Genomic DNA, 14,678 nt, shown 5'->3' with positions numbered 1-14,678 from the left:
CATTCATGCCAGCACATCAGCAGCTTAGCAAGGCAGCACTAACAGGATAAACATTCGTCAGTGGTTAGTGCTTGACCATCTCAGGAGGGAGGAACATCCAGACAGCACCATCTCTCCAAACATTAGCTCTCATGGATGAATAATGCAGAGGTCTCATTTTGCTACTGAGCCCTAATATGGGCATCAGGACATGGTAACCTGATACTCAACAGCATGCACACAAAGCTGCGAGTTATGTTCGCATTGTCCTCACAGGAAGTGGCTCAGCAGGACCATTGTTTGATTATTTACAAACACGCATGACGCTGCATTCATCGGAAGCCTGCCAAGTCTATGTCCCGCATTGCCTTGGCATTTGGGAGAGATGTGGCCCAGTCAGTATTGACACATGAGTGAATGACAACTTCATAGATCCTGCTGAGCATTCAGCAAATGTGCTAAAGCACCACTTTCATAGCATTACAGTCCTCGACATTGTCCATCTCACAAAGGCCAATCCTTTCTATCTCCCCTAAATCAATGAGTGCACAGTCATGCAATGAATTCCACACAGATTGGCGTACTGTGCCTTTACAGAAGGAATCTGTAAAGCACTGCTAGGCAGCCTTTCAGGAGCAAAGTAAGATCCTCACAGGTAAGTAGACGACTTCATCAGGATGAACACAAATCCCTGACATCACACATTCAATACCCTCTAGCAGACATTTCAAATATCACCAAGTGTAACCTACTTCAATTGTTCAGCGTCATGCATGGGGAGATTGGGAGCTAAGAAAGGAATAACATTCAGCCTTCAACGCGGAGACGAAAACATGCTGCAGGAAAACATGAAAGGCTATGGCACTCAACAATGAATACTACTTTTCCCTAAAACTCACTGTCATAAAATAAACACCATTGCAAAGTACACTTAGGAGAAAAGATTCAAACAATACTCACGAGAAATACTTGTTACATCCACAAACTAAGACTTCAGTGCGACAGCATCAGGATAACCAGTAACCTTGATAATAACAACAAAAAACTACTGCGGATGCTGGAAATCCAAAACAAAAACAGAATTACCTGGAAAAACCCAGCAGGTCTGGCAGCATCGGCGGAGAAGAAAAGAGTTGACGTTTCGAGTCCTCGAAACGACAACTCTTTTCTTCTCCGCCGATGCTGCCAGACCTGCTGGGTTTTTCCAGGTAATTCTGTTTTTGTTTTAGTAACCTTGATAATGTCTGCCTGAAATCCAAGTGTCACAGGTGTATTGTGCAGCCATCGCTTTCACAAATGAAGTGCCTTTGTTCATGTCGTAGATGTAAACATAAAGGTGAATCACTGTGAGGAGATTGAGTGAGAGTTAATGGAACTGAGGGTCCAGATGGGAAATAATTGGGGGGCCAGCGGTGGGGGCATACATTACAGACCCTTGAATGAACATGGGATCTTGCATCGCATCGATTATCCATTGGATACCTGAGACTTAGAAAGGGATAAATGCAAACTATATTTACAGTAGTGAAGAGTATATACAATGAGTGAACACCTGTGTCACCGTCATGCATTCAAAACTTCTAAATTTTTCTTACCCTACCGGTGCACCTAGGTGCAGCCTTGACATCTGCAACAGAGTTGGATGCAGCCTGCTGACTTCTATGCCCTGTTTTCTGAGATGACTTTGGCAGGCTTCCTCTGATGGCCCCGGTCTGCTAAGGGTCTCCTGCTCTGGGGCAGGTGCACTCTCCTTGGCCTGACCTGCTGGAGTTGATGGAGTCACTGGCAGAGAGGATTTCGAGCGGCAGGGCACACTTGGAGTGTTCTGGGTAGATGCCCTCGGGGTGGATGGCTGGCGCTCCTCTTCCCTTTCGATGCAGGGCCCCTCCCTGACTCCTTGAGAAGGGACACCTGGAGGGAGGTCAAGGTTCCTTGTCTCCCTCTCGCCCAGCCCCTGCTGGCTAGGATGATGGTGTGCAGGTCCAAACACAACTCTGGCAGAACTGCTGGACCTGAGCCTCCAAGATGGCCTTCCCATGGAGATCTCGATGTGCTCACATGCCGGAGCCACAACATCAGACAGAATTTGGCTGGACTCCTTCATCCTTCGTTCTGGTCAGCTGACAGCCTCCAGCAACTCTGCCTGATGTTCCCCTGCCTGTCTCTGAATCTCCAACATTTCTCTCAGGGCCAGTCCCAGAGGCTCATCATCGGACTCAGACTGAGTGGGAGCCTGGTCTCCAGCAGCTCTCTGAGTATCAGAGATCTCAGCTGTCACTGCCTCCACCTGCTGGGGATCCGTGTTGTTGAGGTGATTGTCAGATTGTGAACCCAAGCCTGCTCTAGAACTAGGTCCCACTGAGGTGTGAGTATCTGCACTGGTGAAGGGTGCAGGTGAATGCAGTGACAGATCTTCAACTGATGGTTCATTGCATCCTCATCTGAGCTGGTCTGTGGGCTGTTGCTGAGGCGCTTGCTTGAGGTCAGCCTTCGCCTTTTCTTGCTTGTAGCTGGAATAGAGAGAGGAGATAATTAGTGATCGACTAGGTAGGCTCAAACATTATAGGTCACTCATAGCTATTGTCCACATGTGGCCAATGTATACTGGATGGACCCTCACTGGCTTGCTGGGGGAGGCTGATCTCGCCTTCCATGCAGGAACGATCTCTATTCTCTTCAGCGGGATTTGCCACCAGCTCCTCATGGGAGGAAAGCGTCCTCAACTCTAGTCTTGGCTCTCTCCCTTCTGTTGTGAGCAATCTTGCCCTGCATGAAGACAGATGGATTGACTGTGAGCACTATGGAGGAAAGAGCAATTCAGATGCGTGCATGGCTGTTGTGTGTGCTGAACCCTCCACAGTAAGAAATCAAGTTGCCGTCTGTGCAAGAACTTACATGAGATGGTGAGCTGGCAGACATTCAGTACTGATGTCCCTATCTGCTGGTAGTGTGCAACATCCCTGTAGACTCTAACCCTTAGACTGCCTGATGCCTTTATGAGAGTATGAGTTTGGATTGAGTAGAAGTTTCAGTTACTGCTGGCAGTCCTTTTTTGTTGGCCACGAGAGCTGACCTCCCCGCCAACCACCTCCCAGGCCAGTGTGGTCAATTGGGAGGGCCTCCTGCTCCCATCCCTCGGAAAGAGGACCTCTCGCCTTTCCTGGACGGCCTGGAGGAGAATCCCCAGGAAGGCCTCGCTGAACCGTGGAGTGGAGCGGAGGGTTTGGTTCTTTTGGGCACTGTTGAAAACCAGAATGGAACAACATGCCTGGCCTGCAGTGAGTGAATGTCTGTGTGGGTACTATTTAAATAAAGCGCCAGGACATTTGACCCCATGATGTAACGGTGGGGAAGATGAATCCCTGCCCGCCATGCCACGAGATTCAACGAGCTCCTCGTTGATGCATAATTAAGGAGCTGAAAAGCGAAAGATCGCACAGATTAAATCACGCCGACTTTCCTGCCTGCCATTGCACTTAGTCTTCAGAATGGAAAATTCTGCCCCCTGTGTCACATAGCTCTTGTCCAGTTCTTAATAGGCAGGAGGAGCCTAAGACTCAAGGCTCCTCTAAATTGGAACAAAGTATATACCTGAGGGGATACTTGTAAAGGAAAAATTTGTAATGCTGTGGGGAAAGACTGGTGGACTGGGACTAATTGAATCGCTGTTTCAAAAAGCCAGCACAGGCATGATGGGCTGAATGGTCTCCTGTGCTGTAAGGTACTATGATTTTAAGTTGATAGTGTCACTCAGTAGATCAGAGGATGATGTGGTGTGAAGGGAAATATAAAAAGATGCACAGCTGTAGAAAGAAGCGCTTCCCTGAGGGTGGGGCAGAAGCATATTGTTTGGGAGGAATATAAAGAGCTTTAATATGCAATAAAACACCGAAAATGTTGGAAACATGCAGCAGATCTGACAACACAAGTGGAGAGAGGAAGGTAGCATTAATGCTTTCATTTCATGTTCCTAGCATCGCAGTATAATGTTTTATCAGTTTCTGGCTAGAGAGTATCATAGAATGGTTGCATCACAGAAAGCAGCCATTCAGCCCGTTGTGTCTATGCTAGCTCTCTGTAAGAGCAACTCAGCTAGTCCCACTCCCTTGCCTTTACCCCATAATTCTGAATTTTTTTTCTCTTCCCTTTTGAAAGCCATGATTGAATTTGCCTCGACTACAGACTCATTCAATGCATTCCAGATCCTAAACACACGCTACATAAAAAAACCTTTTTCTCATGTCACCATTAGTTCTTTTGCCATTCAATTTAAAGTGGTGTCCGCTGGTCCTTCCACCAAATGGAACAGTTTTTCTCTATCTACTTTGTCTAGACCCTCATGACATTGAACACTTCTATCAAATCTCCTTTTAAACTTCTCTAAGGAGAACAATCCTGCTCCTCCAATCTATCCTTGTAACAGAAGCCTCTCATCCCTGGAACCATTCTTAGAATTCTTTTCTGCACCCTCTTTAAAGCCTTCACATCCTTCATAAAGTGCAGTGCCCAGAATTGGACACCATACTTCAGATGAAGCTGAATCAGTGTTTTATGAAAGTTCATCATTACTTCCTTGCTTTCACGCTCTGTGCTTATATTTCTAAAGCCCAGGATCCTGTATGTCTTTTTAGCCACATTTTCAACCTGTCTTGCCACCTTCAATGATTTGTGCACATTTACTCACAGGTCCTTCTGATCTTGTACCCCGTTTCGAATTGTTCTTCATTTTCTATTGCCTGTCCTCAATCATCCTACCAAAACATATAATTTCACAGTCCTCTGTGTTAAATTCCATCCATTCCATCAGCCTGTCTATATCCTTTTGTAGTCTATCACTATACTCCTCACATTTGAGAATGCTTTGAGGTTTTGTGTTATCTGCAAATTTTGAAATTGTGCCTGTACACCCAAGACCAAGTCATTAGTATATATCAAGGAAAGTAGTGGTGCTGTACCGAATCCTGGGGAACCCCAGTCTATACCTTCCTCATCTACCTTCCTCCAGTCTGAAAACAACCATTCGCCACTAATAAGAGCATAACAACTTAAGAAACAGGAGCAGGAGAAGACCATACTCCATTCCCTGTCACTCAGCCAACTTCGTATTCATGCTGCCACTGTCACTTTTATTTCATGGGCTTTAACTTTCCCGACAAGCCTGTTATGCTTCACTTTATCAAGCACCTTTTGGAAATCCATGTACCCCACATCAACTGCATTGACTTCAGCATCCCTCTCGTTACCTATTTGAAAAATTCAAATTCCTTAAATAAGATTTGCCTTTAACAAATCCTGTTATAGATCTGACCTGGGTGCTTGACACTAACATTTTGGTGCCTCGGAGAGAAACTATTCACAAAAACAGTGCTATAAATAGAAACTAAAATGTATTTCTCTACACTCTACAAGTTTGATACAATCTCCTGTTTCTCAAAAGTAACCTATTTGCCCAAGTAAACCAATCTGACACATTATTGGCCATCTGGTTACAGTAGTGTAAAGATTATGTTGCTGAACTAGTAATCCAGAGTTTAGACTGGTAATCCAGAGACCAGGAGTAGTAAACCAGGAGCCTGGACGAGTAATCCAGGGACCTGGCCTTGGTAATCCAGGATCTTGGCAAAGTAATCCAGATGATGTGAGTTCATATCCCAGTAGTTTAAATTCAGTGTAATATAAACATCTGGAAATAAAAAGCTGGTATCATGAAGTGATCATGAAGCTGTCAGATTGTCAGGAAAAACACAGGTTCACCAATATCCTCCTGTGGTTTATATAACCCCAGCCCCAGATCATTGTGGCTAACACTTAGGAAGCTTCTCAGTTGTTGCCGAAGCTCAAGAAGAAGGCCCATCGTTAATGAGGGATGTCAATAAATTCTGTATTTGCCAGCGACTCCCACATCTTGATAATAAATTTTAAAAAAGCTTTCTAATCCCAGCTATGAAAACATCTCTTTTTAAAAAAAATTGGTTTACTTCTCCTCCACCCACATAGGAAGGCATGTTCCCATCATTTCAGTGCCTGTACCCACTATCCCAATGGTCTGGCTGAGGTAAAAGAAGCACTGGTGCTTTTCTAAGAAGCCACAAGTGCTCGTCTAACTTGTAGCCTCACTGTAAATGTGCTTCTCAGTTGAACAAGAAAACCTTGTTCAAAATAAGACTTAATTCTTTCATGGTGAAGAAGGGTTACAAAAATAAGCTTCATGTACAGAAACCATATTCTCGCCTAAGTCAATAGATTGTTGCAATGATTAGATGAATTAGTTGCCAGGCAGTTTGCTTGAGGGTGAGGCAAACCACTCAATTCAATTTCAAACATGCTATGTGATTTGTTCAGATGTGTGTCTGGTTGGTGACTCTTTGAATTAACGGATAGCTATTTAAATAATTGCTTGTTTCCAAGGAGGTATTCATCAGCTTGTGCTTTTTCAAATCATTGAGTTTGATCTAGGCCGTTCAAAGCAAGGCTATGCAATTGGAAATTGCAAAGAGAATAAGTCAGGCAAGTTTCAATGTTGGTAAGGAAAGGATTAAAAAGCAGCTACGTGATTTGAGTAATTATAGTTGTAGTTTTAGTATTGAGCTTCTGAATTATTTCCTATTTTGTTCATTATAAGGATCTTGAACAGTGTAAACACAACTGTAAATATGTCAACAATAGGTGAGTGCAGTTGAGGTACAAATCAGTCATTATCTAATTGAATGGCAGAGCAGGCCTGGAGGGCTGGATATCCTGTTCCTGTTCCTATTTTCCTGAGCTCCTTTTTATGCTTGGTCTATTATGTTTAATTAATTAGTTAGGCAGTTAAAGCCTCCAGTAAGTTCCAGTGTAGTATAATGGTTTGCATTTTAAAGACCAAAATGGAGAAACAGAATAACAACAAACTAATCCAAAAAAAGAGCTTCTCTAAAATTACCCTGGGCATCACAATATATTACCCAATATCAAGGCAATTGAAAATAATTTTGAGGATGTAGGGAGTTAATGTTCACTGAAGAGATTACTCTGAACTACATCCATCAAAATATCCACAATAAAAGGGTGGAAGAAAAGTTAATGGGAAATTTGAGTTCCCCTGCTCACATGTTGAGTATAGTGACACACAGGCCAGATGGTCCCAAATTCTAAGTTGAGTTAGCCGACCTGAATTTGGCATCTTATATTAGGACTGGTTGACCCATGGATGGATAGAAGATAACTTACATAAGCTTCCTTCTCTTGATTATTATCCAGTGAGTCTTGATGATAGCTAGATGTGAGTGGACATTGGGTAAGGACAAGATTGCAAGGGGGTATGATGCCCCTAACCATCCCAGCAAGGTAACCAACCTCTTCTTCTCAATGGTCAATTACCCTGCCAAACTTCACTCGGGTGAAACATGAAGAATAATCACTTGGACAGGATACAAGGAGAGCCGTATCCCAACAAGCAATCATGCCTTACCAAGAGGAGGATATAACACTGAGGCAAGAAGGGTTTGTGAGAATCCCCTCGGAGATGCATGAAGAAGAGCTGATGTATATCTCAGTGTTGTCTTTTCTCTTTTTCAGATTCGTTACATTTCGCAAACACAAGGGTTGCCAGCGGAGTATATGTTAAGTGCAGGGACAAAGACAACACGATTCTTTAACAGAGATCCAGATTCATCGTATCCATTATGGAGGCTTAAGGTGATTTTCTCTTGTGTTGTGAGTGAGGAGGACCTGTGTGTATGTATTTTGTTTCTGTTTATGTTCACTATTTCACTTCTTTCCCTTCAACTGCATCTTGCTGTTTGGAAAATCTTAGTGTGATGAAGAGGGGCAGATTGGTCTGCTTTGTTTAGGCCTCTTCCAGCATTGCCAGTTTCTCCTCAGCTGGTTACACAGCACAAACTGTTTTGGGATGAGTTCCTCGCTCTAGGTTTCTGTCCTCACCACCGCCTGCAGTCTCCCTCCCGCCCCCAACCACCCCCTGCCCTCCATATGTAGCTGTCCTTCCCTTGTTGCTGGTGGAAACGCTGAGAGAATAAACTCATTATACGAGTTGTGGGCTAGGGTCACGCCTTGGCACTGGGTGAAACCATTGTGCTCTTTATGTGTTACACATTCTGCTATTACTACTGATCCTCTCAAGCCTAACGTGGATGGTGGGACTGACTAGGCTATTACACAGCAAGAATCTTAATGAGATCTGTGACTATCTTTATCTCTGCTCCTCTGTTTCCCATTTCCCTTTTCTGACATCAGCATCCAAACTGCCTCTCATGACATTTTCTAATGCACCAACCTCTCTCCAACCCCTACCCCTCTTTAAAGCACCGATTCCTACAAGGCTATGGTGTGACAAGTACCAGTTAACCTTGTGTGACCCTATATGATAACCGCTGCCTGGGCTATTTGACTATGAAAGTGATAGGTTATACCAACCCTAATCTGACCTGTGATCAGAAGCAATCATTATCCTCACCATGTCTCCATCGCCTCCAATCCCTGGATAAGAGCTACTGAAGCCTATAGTACCAGCCCAACTGTTGCCAGGGCAAAAATTAAACTTGGTCTGGCCAGGTGAGGAACTGAATTCTGATCTGGTCAGGAGCAGGGTACGTTTACTCATGGCAGCCATTAGAATGATATACAACTTCCAAATTTTTGGAAGACTGAATTCTATTACACATGCCCTTGGTTTGGTTTGTGTATGGTTCAGTCTGGGTAACCTTGACCCATTTCAGATTGGTAGGTATGCAATCCTGGTATAACTGGCTGCAGAAAAGCATAACTCTGGGAAGAAAGTTTGCAAGTTTAATTTACGTAATAGTGTAAATTTATGTCATGATTCAAGGGTCAAATTTCCAGGCAAACAATTTGCTAAGGTTTGAAATGCTGGCACCAGGTTTTAGTCCAGAAAGGATCTAGTTAAGAAGATGAGACCAGGGGCTGGTTGTTGGAGGGCTGACACTGCTTACAGCTGCTTTGTCAGTCTCACCTCTGAGTTAATAGTTAGGTGTTCTAATGTCACTCCAGTGATTTGAACAAATCTAGGCTGATACTCTTAAGAGATCACTGCACTGTCAGAGGTGACATCTTTCAGATGAGACTTTAAGCTGAAGCCCCGTTTGCCTGTCAGGTGGATGTAAAAGATCCCATTGCTCTATTTGCTGAAATCTCCTGGCTTATATTTATCCCTCAATCAGCATCACTAAATCAGATTTTCTGGTCATTATCATATTTCTGTTTGTGGACCTTGCTGTGCATAAATTAGCTGCTACATTTCCCTACATTATAACAATGACTACACTTCAAAAGTATTTTTATTAGCTGTGAAGTGCTTTGGGACGTCCTGTGGATATGAAAGTCTATCTTTGTTTCTTTCTTCTGCCAAGTTAATCACTCATTTTTTGGTTTAAAAAAATGTGAATTTTGCTGAAAATCTCTCTTAAATGTAGAAATATACGATTCAACAGATCTGCGATCTATCCTATCTTTTTGATGGTATAAATCTCACTCGTCCACTTGTCGTGATACTGTGCAGGGACAGCTTGTCCTCCCAGACCAGGAAATACATTATTCTGCTTTAGGATTACAGGAAAGGATGAAAATAAAAATCAGCTGTCCCAATAATATTTTATTTGACAGCTGGCGTGTCCCAGCACTTAAGCAAACATTCACTGCTTTAGGGCCTCGTGTCTAAAAGAACCTTCTAGCACCGCAGCATGTGTTAGCATTTCTGTGAGATTCTCTGGTTGCCTTTAAAAGGAGCTTGTCCAAACCCTTAGGCAGGCAAGAATTATCATGGGGCAGGGGCTGATAGAAAAAAGAACAATTTGCAGTTGACATTGAAGAACTTGAGCCCCTCATGTGGCTGCCACTTTCTTTACAACTGAGAAAGTCTGAGATTAATGGACAGGCTGCAGCTGTGAAGCAACAAGAGAGAGATGAGGCCAGTCTAACAAGTGCTGGGAGAAGATGGGGAGAAATCGATGGGTGTGTCCAGAGCTGTCAGTCATCAGTTGTACTTTTGAGGCAATGTCTTGTTGTCAGAAACACAACTATAGCCAAAGACATCAAGAAGTCTTCATGGGAACCAAACTGTCTTCACTGCTCTTTGCATCACACCAAACACGGAGTAAAAATCATGCTTTTGTTAAAATTTCAGACACCAGAAGATCATGAGACAGAGATGGGAATCAAATCGAAGGAGGCAAGAAAATACATTTTTAACTGTCTGGATGATATGGCACAGGTATGATTGTCTTTCTTGGGTAGCTTGTGCTGCCTCCTTTCCTCTCCTTGCTGGACTACAATGTTACAGGCACTTGCTGCCTCCTTTCCTCTCCTTGCTGGACTACAATGTTACAGGCACTTGCTGCCTCCTGGTACTTCACCAAGGGATCATTTCCACATCTGAGCCCTGGTGGTGAGTGCTGGCAGCATATTTGAACACAAGAGACCTGGACCATCATAGCTAAACCGTACTCACCCAACTTCCACTCCCCCACCCCCCCCCACACACGTACATTTACATACAGAGACACACACAGATTCACTAGCATGCATACACTTACATACAGAGACATTCACAGATTCATACACACAGCCACAATCTCTCACTAAGATGCACACAGATTCACACAGGCACATGTTCATGTTCATGTGCGCACACATACACAGCCACACTCACTCAGACACACATTTGCACAAACACACTTGCACAGTTAGACAAAAACACGAAGTTGCACACAGTCACGTATAAAACCACGTTCACATACAAAAACACAGTCACACAGAAATATGCATACAAATGTACACGTACAATCACAAACACACTCATACATTTCCCTGGCCAATTTTTTCCCCCTCGTCTCTCAAACCCCAAAGGACTGAAGTAAATTCTAGTGTGACCTCAGCACAGACTGAATCTGTAACCTATGTGACCCAGAGCAAGGGGAACCACAAGCATAATCGTCAACTCCAACCCATTTTCTTTTTCCAAGACTAAAAATACAAACATGTCAGAAAGACTGATGGCATTTGGGTTTGTGAAAGATTATCTTAACTTTCTGCACCTTGTCTGTGCTAAGATGGCATAGGTAAGATGTTTCAGTTTTTATCTAACTCAAGGAATATTTCAATTCAAGTATCTCTGTTGGAGTGCAAATTAAGTATCTGCAGTGAGACTGGTAAAATGATTCTCATGATGTGCTTTGAAGAAAACATCTTATGTAGGTGGCTTAGTGCTTTTCCTCGCACGTTTGTAAATTTAAATTTTTTGCATGACAAGTTGCTGATGGTGCAGGCGGGGGAAACAGAGCATCTAGAACCGGAGTGAAAAGGACAAGCAACTGTGCATCTCCTTAATCAAACAGCTTGAAGGATTGTGAAATTAACAATGCAAGGACTGAGAAGAATAAATTAGAGTCGATGAATTCTATGCCAAATCAGGTACAGAGAGAATTAAAAAGGAAAAGAAGATTAGATTAAGAAAAAGAGACAAAAAGGAAGTTTAAAGAAGTAAAATGTTAAATTTTACACTTTTAAAATCTGCAACAACAGTTAATATCTGAAGGAATTAGACACCACACTTGTAATAGTTAATTGGCAGTGTCAGAGATGTTAATTGGCAGTAGTTAATACTTATCAAACCATCAAAATAGTATTGACTCAACTTTCTGTGGCGAGTTTAGTTCATATGTAGCTCACAAATACAGTAACTTCACGCCATTCAATTCATGCCAATGGTGAGGCAGATAGCAAAGTGCTGTTTTCGTGGAGTTAATGATAGATCGGTGCAACTCAGACCGTAACTTCTGGATATCCATGTTTAACCATGCATCTGCCCCTCACCTGAAGTTGCTGCACCACTTGCTTATAAATATCAGCGCGTGCCATTAGCCTCACTGTTATGACAGAAAATTCTGGGCCATTATTTCTATGTAGATTCGGATTTAAACCCAAGTTGTATATGTTCTATATGTGTATATATAGAGAGATGGAAATATATAGATCTATATACAGTATATTTAAAGATAGAGATATATATCAACATAGATATGTATAGATAGATAATAGATACAATGTTAAAATAGATATATAATAAATCTGTATAGGTAATAGTTAGATGATAGGTATCTATACATATATGGCAACATCTGTTGTATAGCTGTAGACATGAGAATGAAGAAGAGGAACCTGCTGTTCTGTTAGGGACATTCATGGAACTGTACTTCAGCAAGAGTTTAAGCACTGTGGAGAGCACTGGGATAAAAATCCTTGTGCAGAAAGTTAACCTCTCCCTTTTACCCTCTTTTGCTGATGACCAATGTTGCATGCTTGTTACAAAGCCCCTTTCATTGCCATCCTGTGCAGAACCTTGTGGGTGGGAATGCAGCGGAGAACGTGAACATCTGCTGTAATTGTTGCCACTGTATGTCTGCATCATACCACCATGGAAAAAACAACTTCCCACCTAATGTCAGCCTTTCCCTTGCAGGTGAACATGACGACAGATTTGGAGGGAAGTGAGATGTTGGCAGAGAAGGCAGACAGGCGGGAGTTTATTGATCTGCTAAAGAAGATGTTGACCATTGACGCAGACAAGAGAATTACACCGATCGAGACACTGAGCCATCCCTTTGTAATGATGACCCACCTACTGGATTTTCCTCATAGCACACAGTACGTTCCCTTCTTCCAGGGCAGGTTCCCTAAATTCTTCCACATCTGAGCTCTTGCAAAGTGACATGTGTTTGGAGGATGTCATTGTCCGTGCCAGCTCTCTGCAAGAGCAACTCAACCAGTCCAGCTTCCCTGCCTTTTCCTCGTAGCCATGCAAATATTTTCTCTTCAGATAATTATCCAGTTCCCTTTTGAAAACCATGATTGAATCTGTCTTCACTGCACTCTCAGACGGTGCATTCCGGATCCTAACCATTTGATGTGCATAAACGATTTTCCTCATATCTCCTTTGGTTGTTTTTACAATTGCTTTAAACTTATAAAACTCCAAGCTGTGGATTTTCTCTGCACATTTTATCAGTTGTTCTGGGAGACTCTTGAGAGTTTACAAGGCTATAATCTAATCAAGTGGTTTAAATTGAATTGAGATTTGTAACAGAAATCGCACAAATCAGGAACGTGATAGAAAACTCTCCACTTGCCTGTATGAGTACAACTGCACCAACACTCAGGAAGCTCAATGCCATCCAAGACAAAGTAGTCCATTTGATCAGCAACCCAACCACTAGAATAAACATCCAGCTCCTCCACCACTAGCACACTGTGGCTGCAGTGTGTAGTATCCATAGAATGCACTGAATCAACTAGCCAAATCTTTATCAACAACACCCCTTTTATGATCTAGAAGGACAAGGACAGCAGGTGCAGGAGAACATTATCACCTCCAAGTTTCTTGCTGGTCATACACTACCCCAATTTGGACATACATCATTGTTCCTTCATTGTTACTGTGTCAAAAACCTGGAACTCCCTACCTAACAATACTGTGGGAACATCTTTACCACATGGACCACAGTGGTTCAAGGTGGTGGTTCACCACTGCCTTCACAAAGGCAACTAGGGATGGCCTTATTATCCCCAGAATGAATCTGTTGAATTCCAGAGTCTTGCTTTTACTATTACCTTTCCCAATTTGCGTTCATTGAGGTGAGAGTTACTGGAACTAGAATAGTTGGTATTTCTGGTGTCAGAAATACCAACTGATGAGTGAAATCATCATAGTTCCCCTCTTCTCAATAATGAACTGTTCTTCCTTTTTCTTTCAGCGTCAAGTCCTGCTTTCAGAACATGGAGATTTGCAAGAGAAGAGTCAATATGTACGACACAGTGAACCAGAGTAAAACGCCTTTCATCACGCATGTGGCTCCAAGCACATCGAGCAATCTAACGATGACCTTCAGCAACCAGCTCAGCACAGTACACAACCAGGTATGTGCAGAACGAGTGATATAAACCAGCTTAGCATAGTGCACAACCAGGTATGTGCAGAAGGAGTGATATAAACCAGCTCAGCACAGTGCACAACCAGGTATGTGCAGAGGGAGTGATCTCCAACAGCTCAGCACAGTGCACAACCAGGTATGTGCAGAAGGAGTGATCTAAACCAGCTCAGCACAGTGCACAACCAGATATGTGCAGAACGAGTGATCTAAACCAGCTCAGCACAGTGCACAACCAGGTATGTGCAGAAGGAGTGACCTAAACCAGCTCAGCACAGTGCACAACCAGGTATGTGCAGAAGGAGTGATCTAAACCAGCTCAGCACAGTGCACAACCAGGTATGTGCAGAACGAGTGATCTAAACCAGCTCAGCACAGTGCACAACCAGGTATGTGCAGAACGAGTGATCTAAACCAGCTCAGCACAGTGCACAACCAGGTATGTGCAGAAGGAGTGATATAAACCAGCTCAGCACAGTGCACAACCAGGTATGTGCAGAACGAGTGATCTAAACCAGCTCAGCACAGTGCACAACCAGGTATGTGCAGAAGGAGTGACCTAAACCAGCTCAGCACAGTGCACAACCAGGTATGTGCAGAAGGAGTGATCTAAACCAGCTCAGCACAGTGCACAACCAGGTATGTGCAGAACGAGTGATCTAAACCAGCTCAGCACAGTGCACAACCAGGTATGTGCAGAACGAGTGATCTAAACCAGCTCAGCACAGTGCACAACCAGGTATGTGCAGAAGGAGTGAT

At 43.2% G+C, this 14,678-nt stretch overlaps 1 protein-coding gene across 6 annotated transcripts in view; it reads left to right on the top strand.

Annotated features, from left to right (window-relative positions):
* hipk2 (homeodomain interacting protein kinase 2) overlaps positions 1 to 14,678 on the top strand; it is a 276,241-nt gene that overhangs the window by 225,977 nt on the left and 35,586 nt on the right. For all 6 annotated transcript variants that reach the window (XM_078568525.1, XM_078568524.1, XM_078568523.1 and 3 more), the window contains 4 exons: positions 7,537 to 7,656; positions 10,121 to 10,207; positions 12,455 to 12,639; positions 13,746 to 13,908. In XM_078568525.1, coding sequence (XP_078424651.1) covers positions 7,537 to 7,656; positions 10,121 to 10,207; positions 12,455 to 12,639; positions 13,746 to 13,908 — 555 coding nt within the window. The remainder of the gene's footprint in view (positions 1 to 7,536; positions 7,657 to 10,120; positions 10,208 to 12,454; positions 12,640 to 13,745; positions 13,909 to 14,678) is intronic.

This window comes from Cetorhinus maximus, chromosome 22 (genome assembly GCF_964194155.1).
Source record: "Cetorhinus maximus chromosome 22, sCetMax3.hap1.1, whole genome shotgun sequence".
Classification (NCBI taxonomy): domain Eukaryota; kingdom Metazoa; phylum Chordata; class Chondrichthyes; order Lamniformes; family Cetorhinidae; genus Cetorhinus; species Cetorhinus maximus.
Note: the sequence above shows the minus strand (reverse complement) of the source record. Positions and strands in the feature narration are given on the sequence as shown.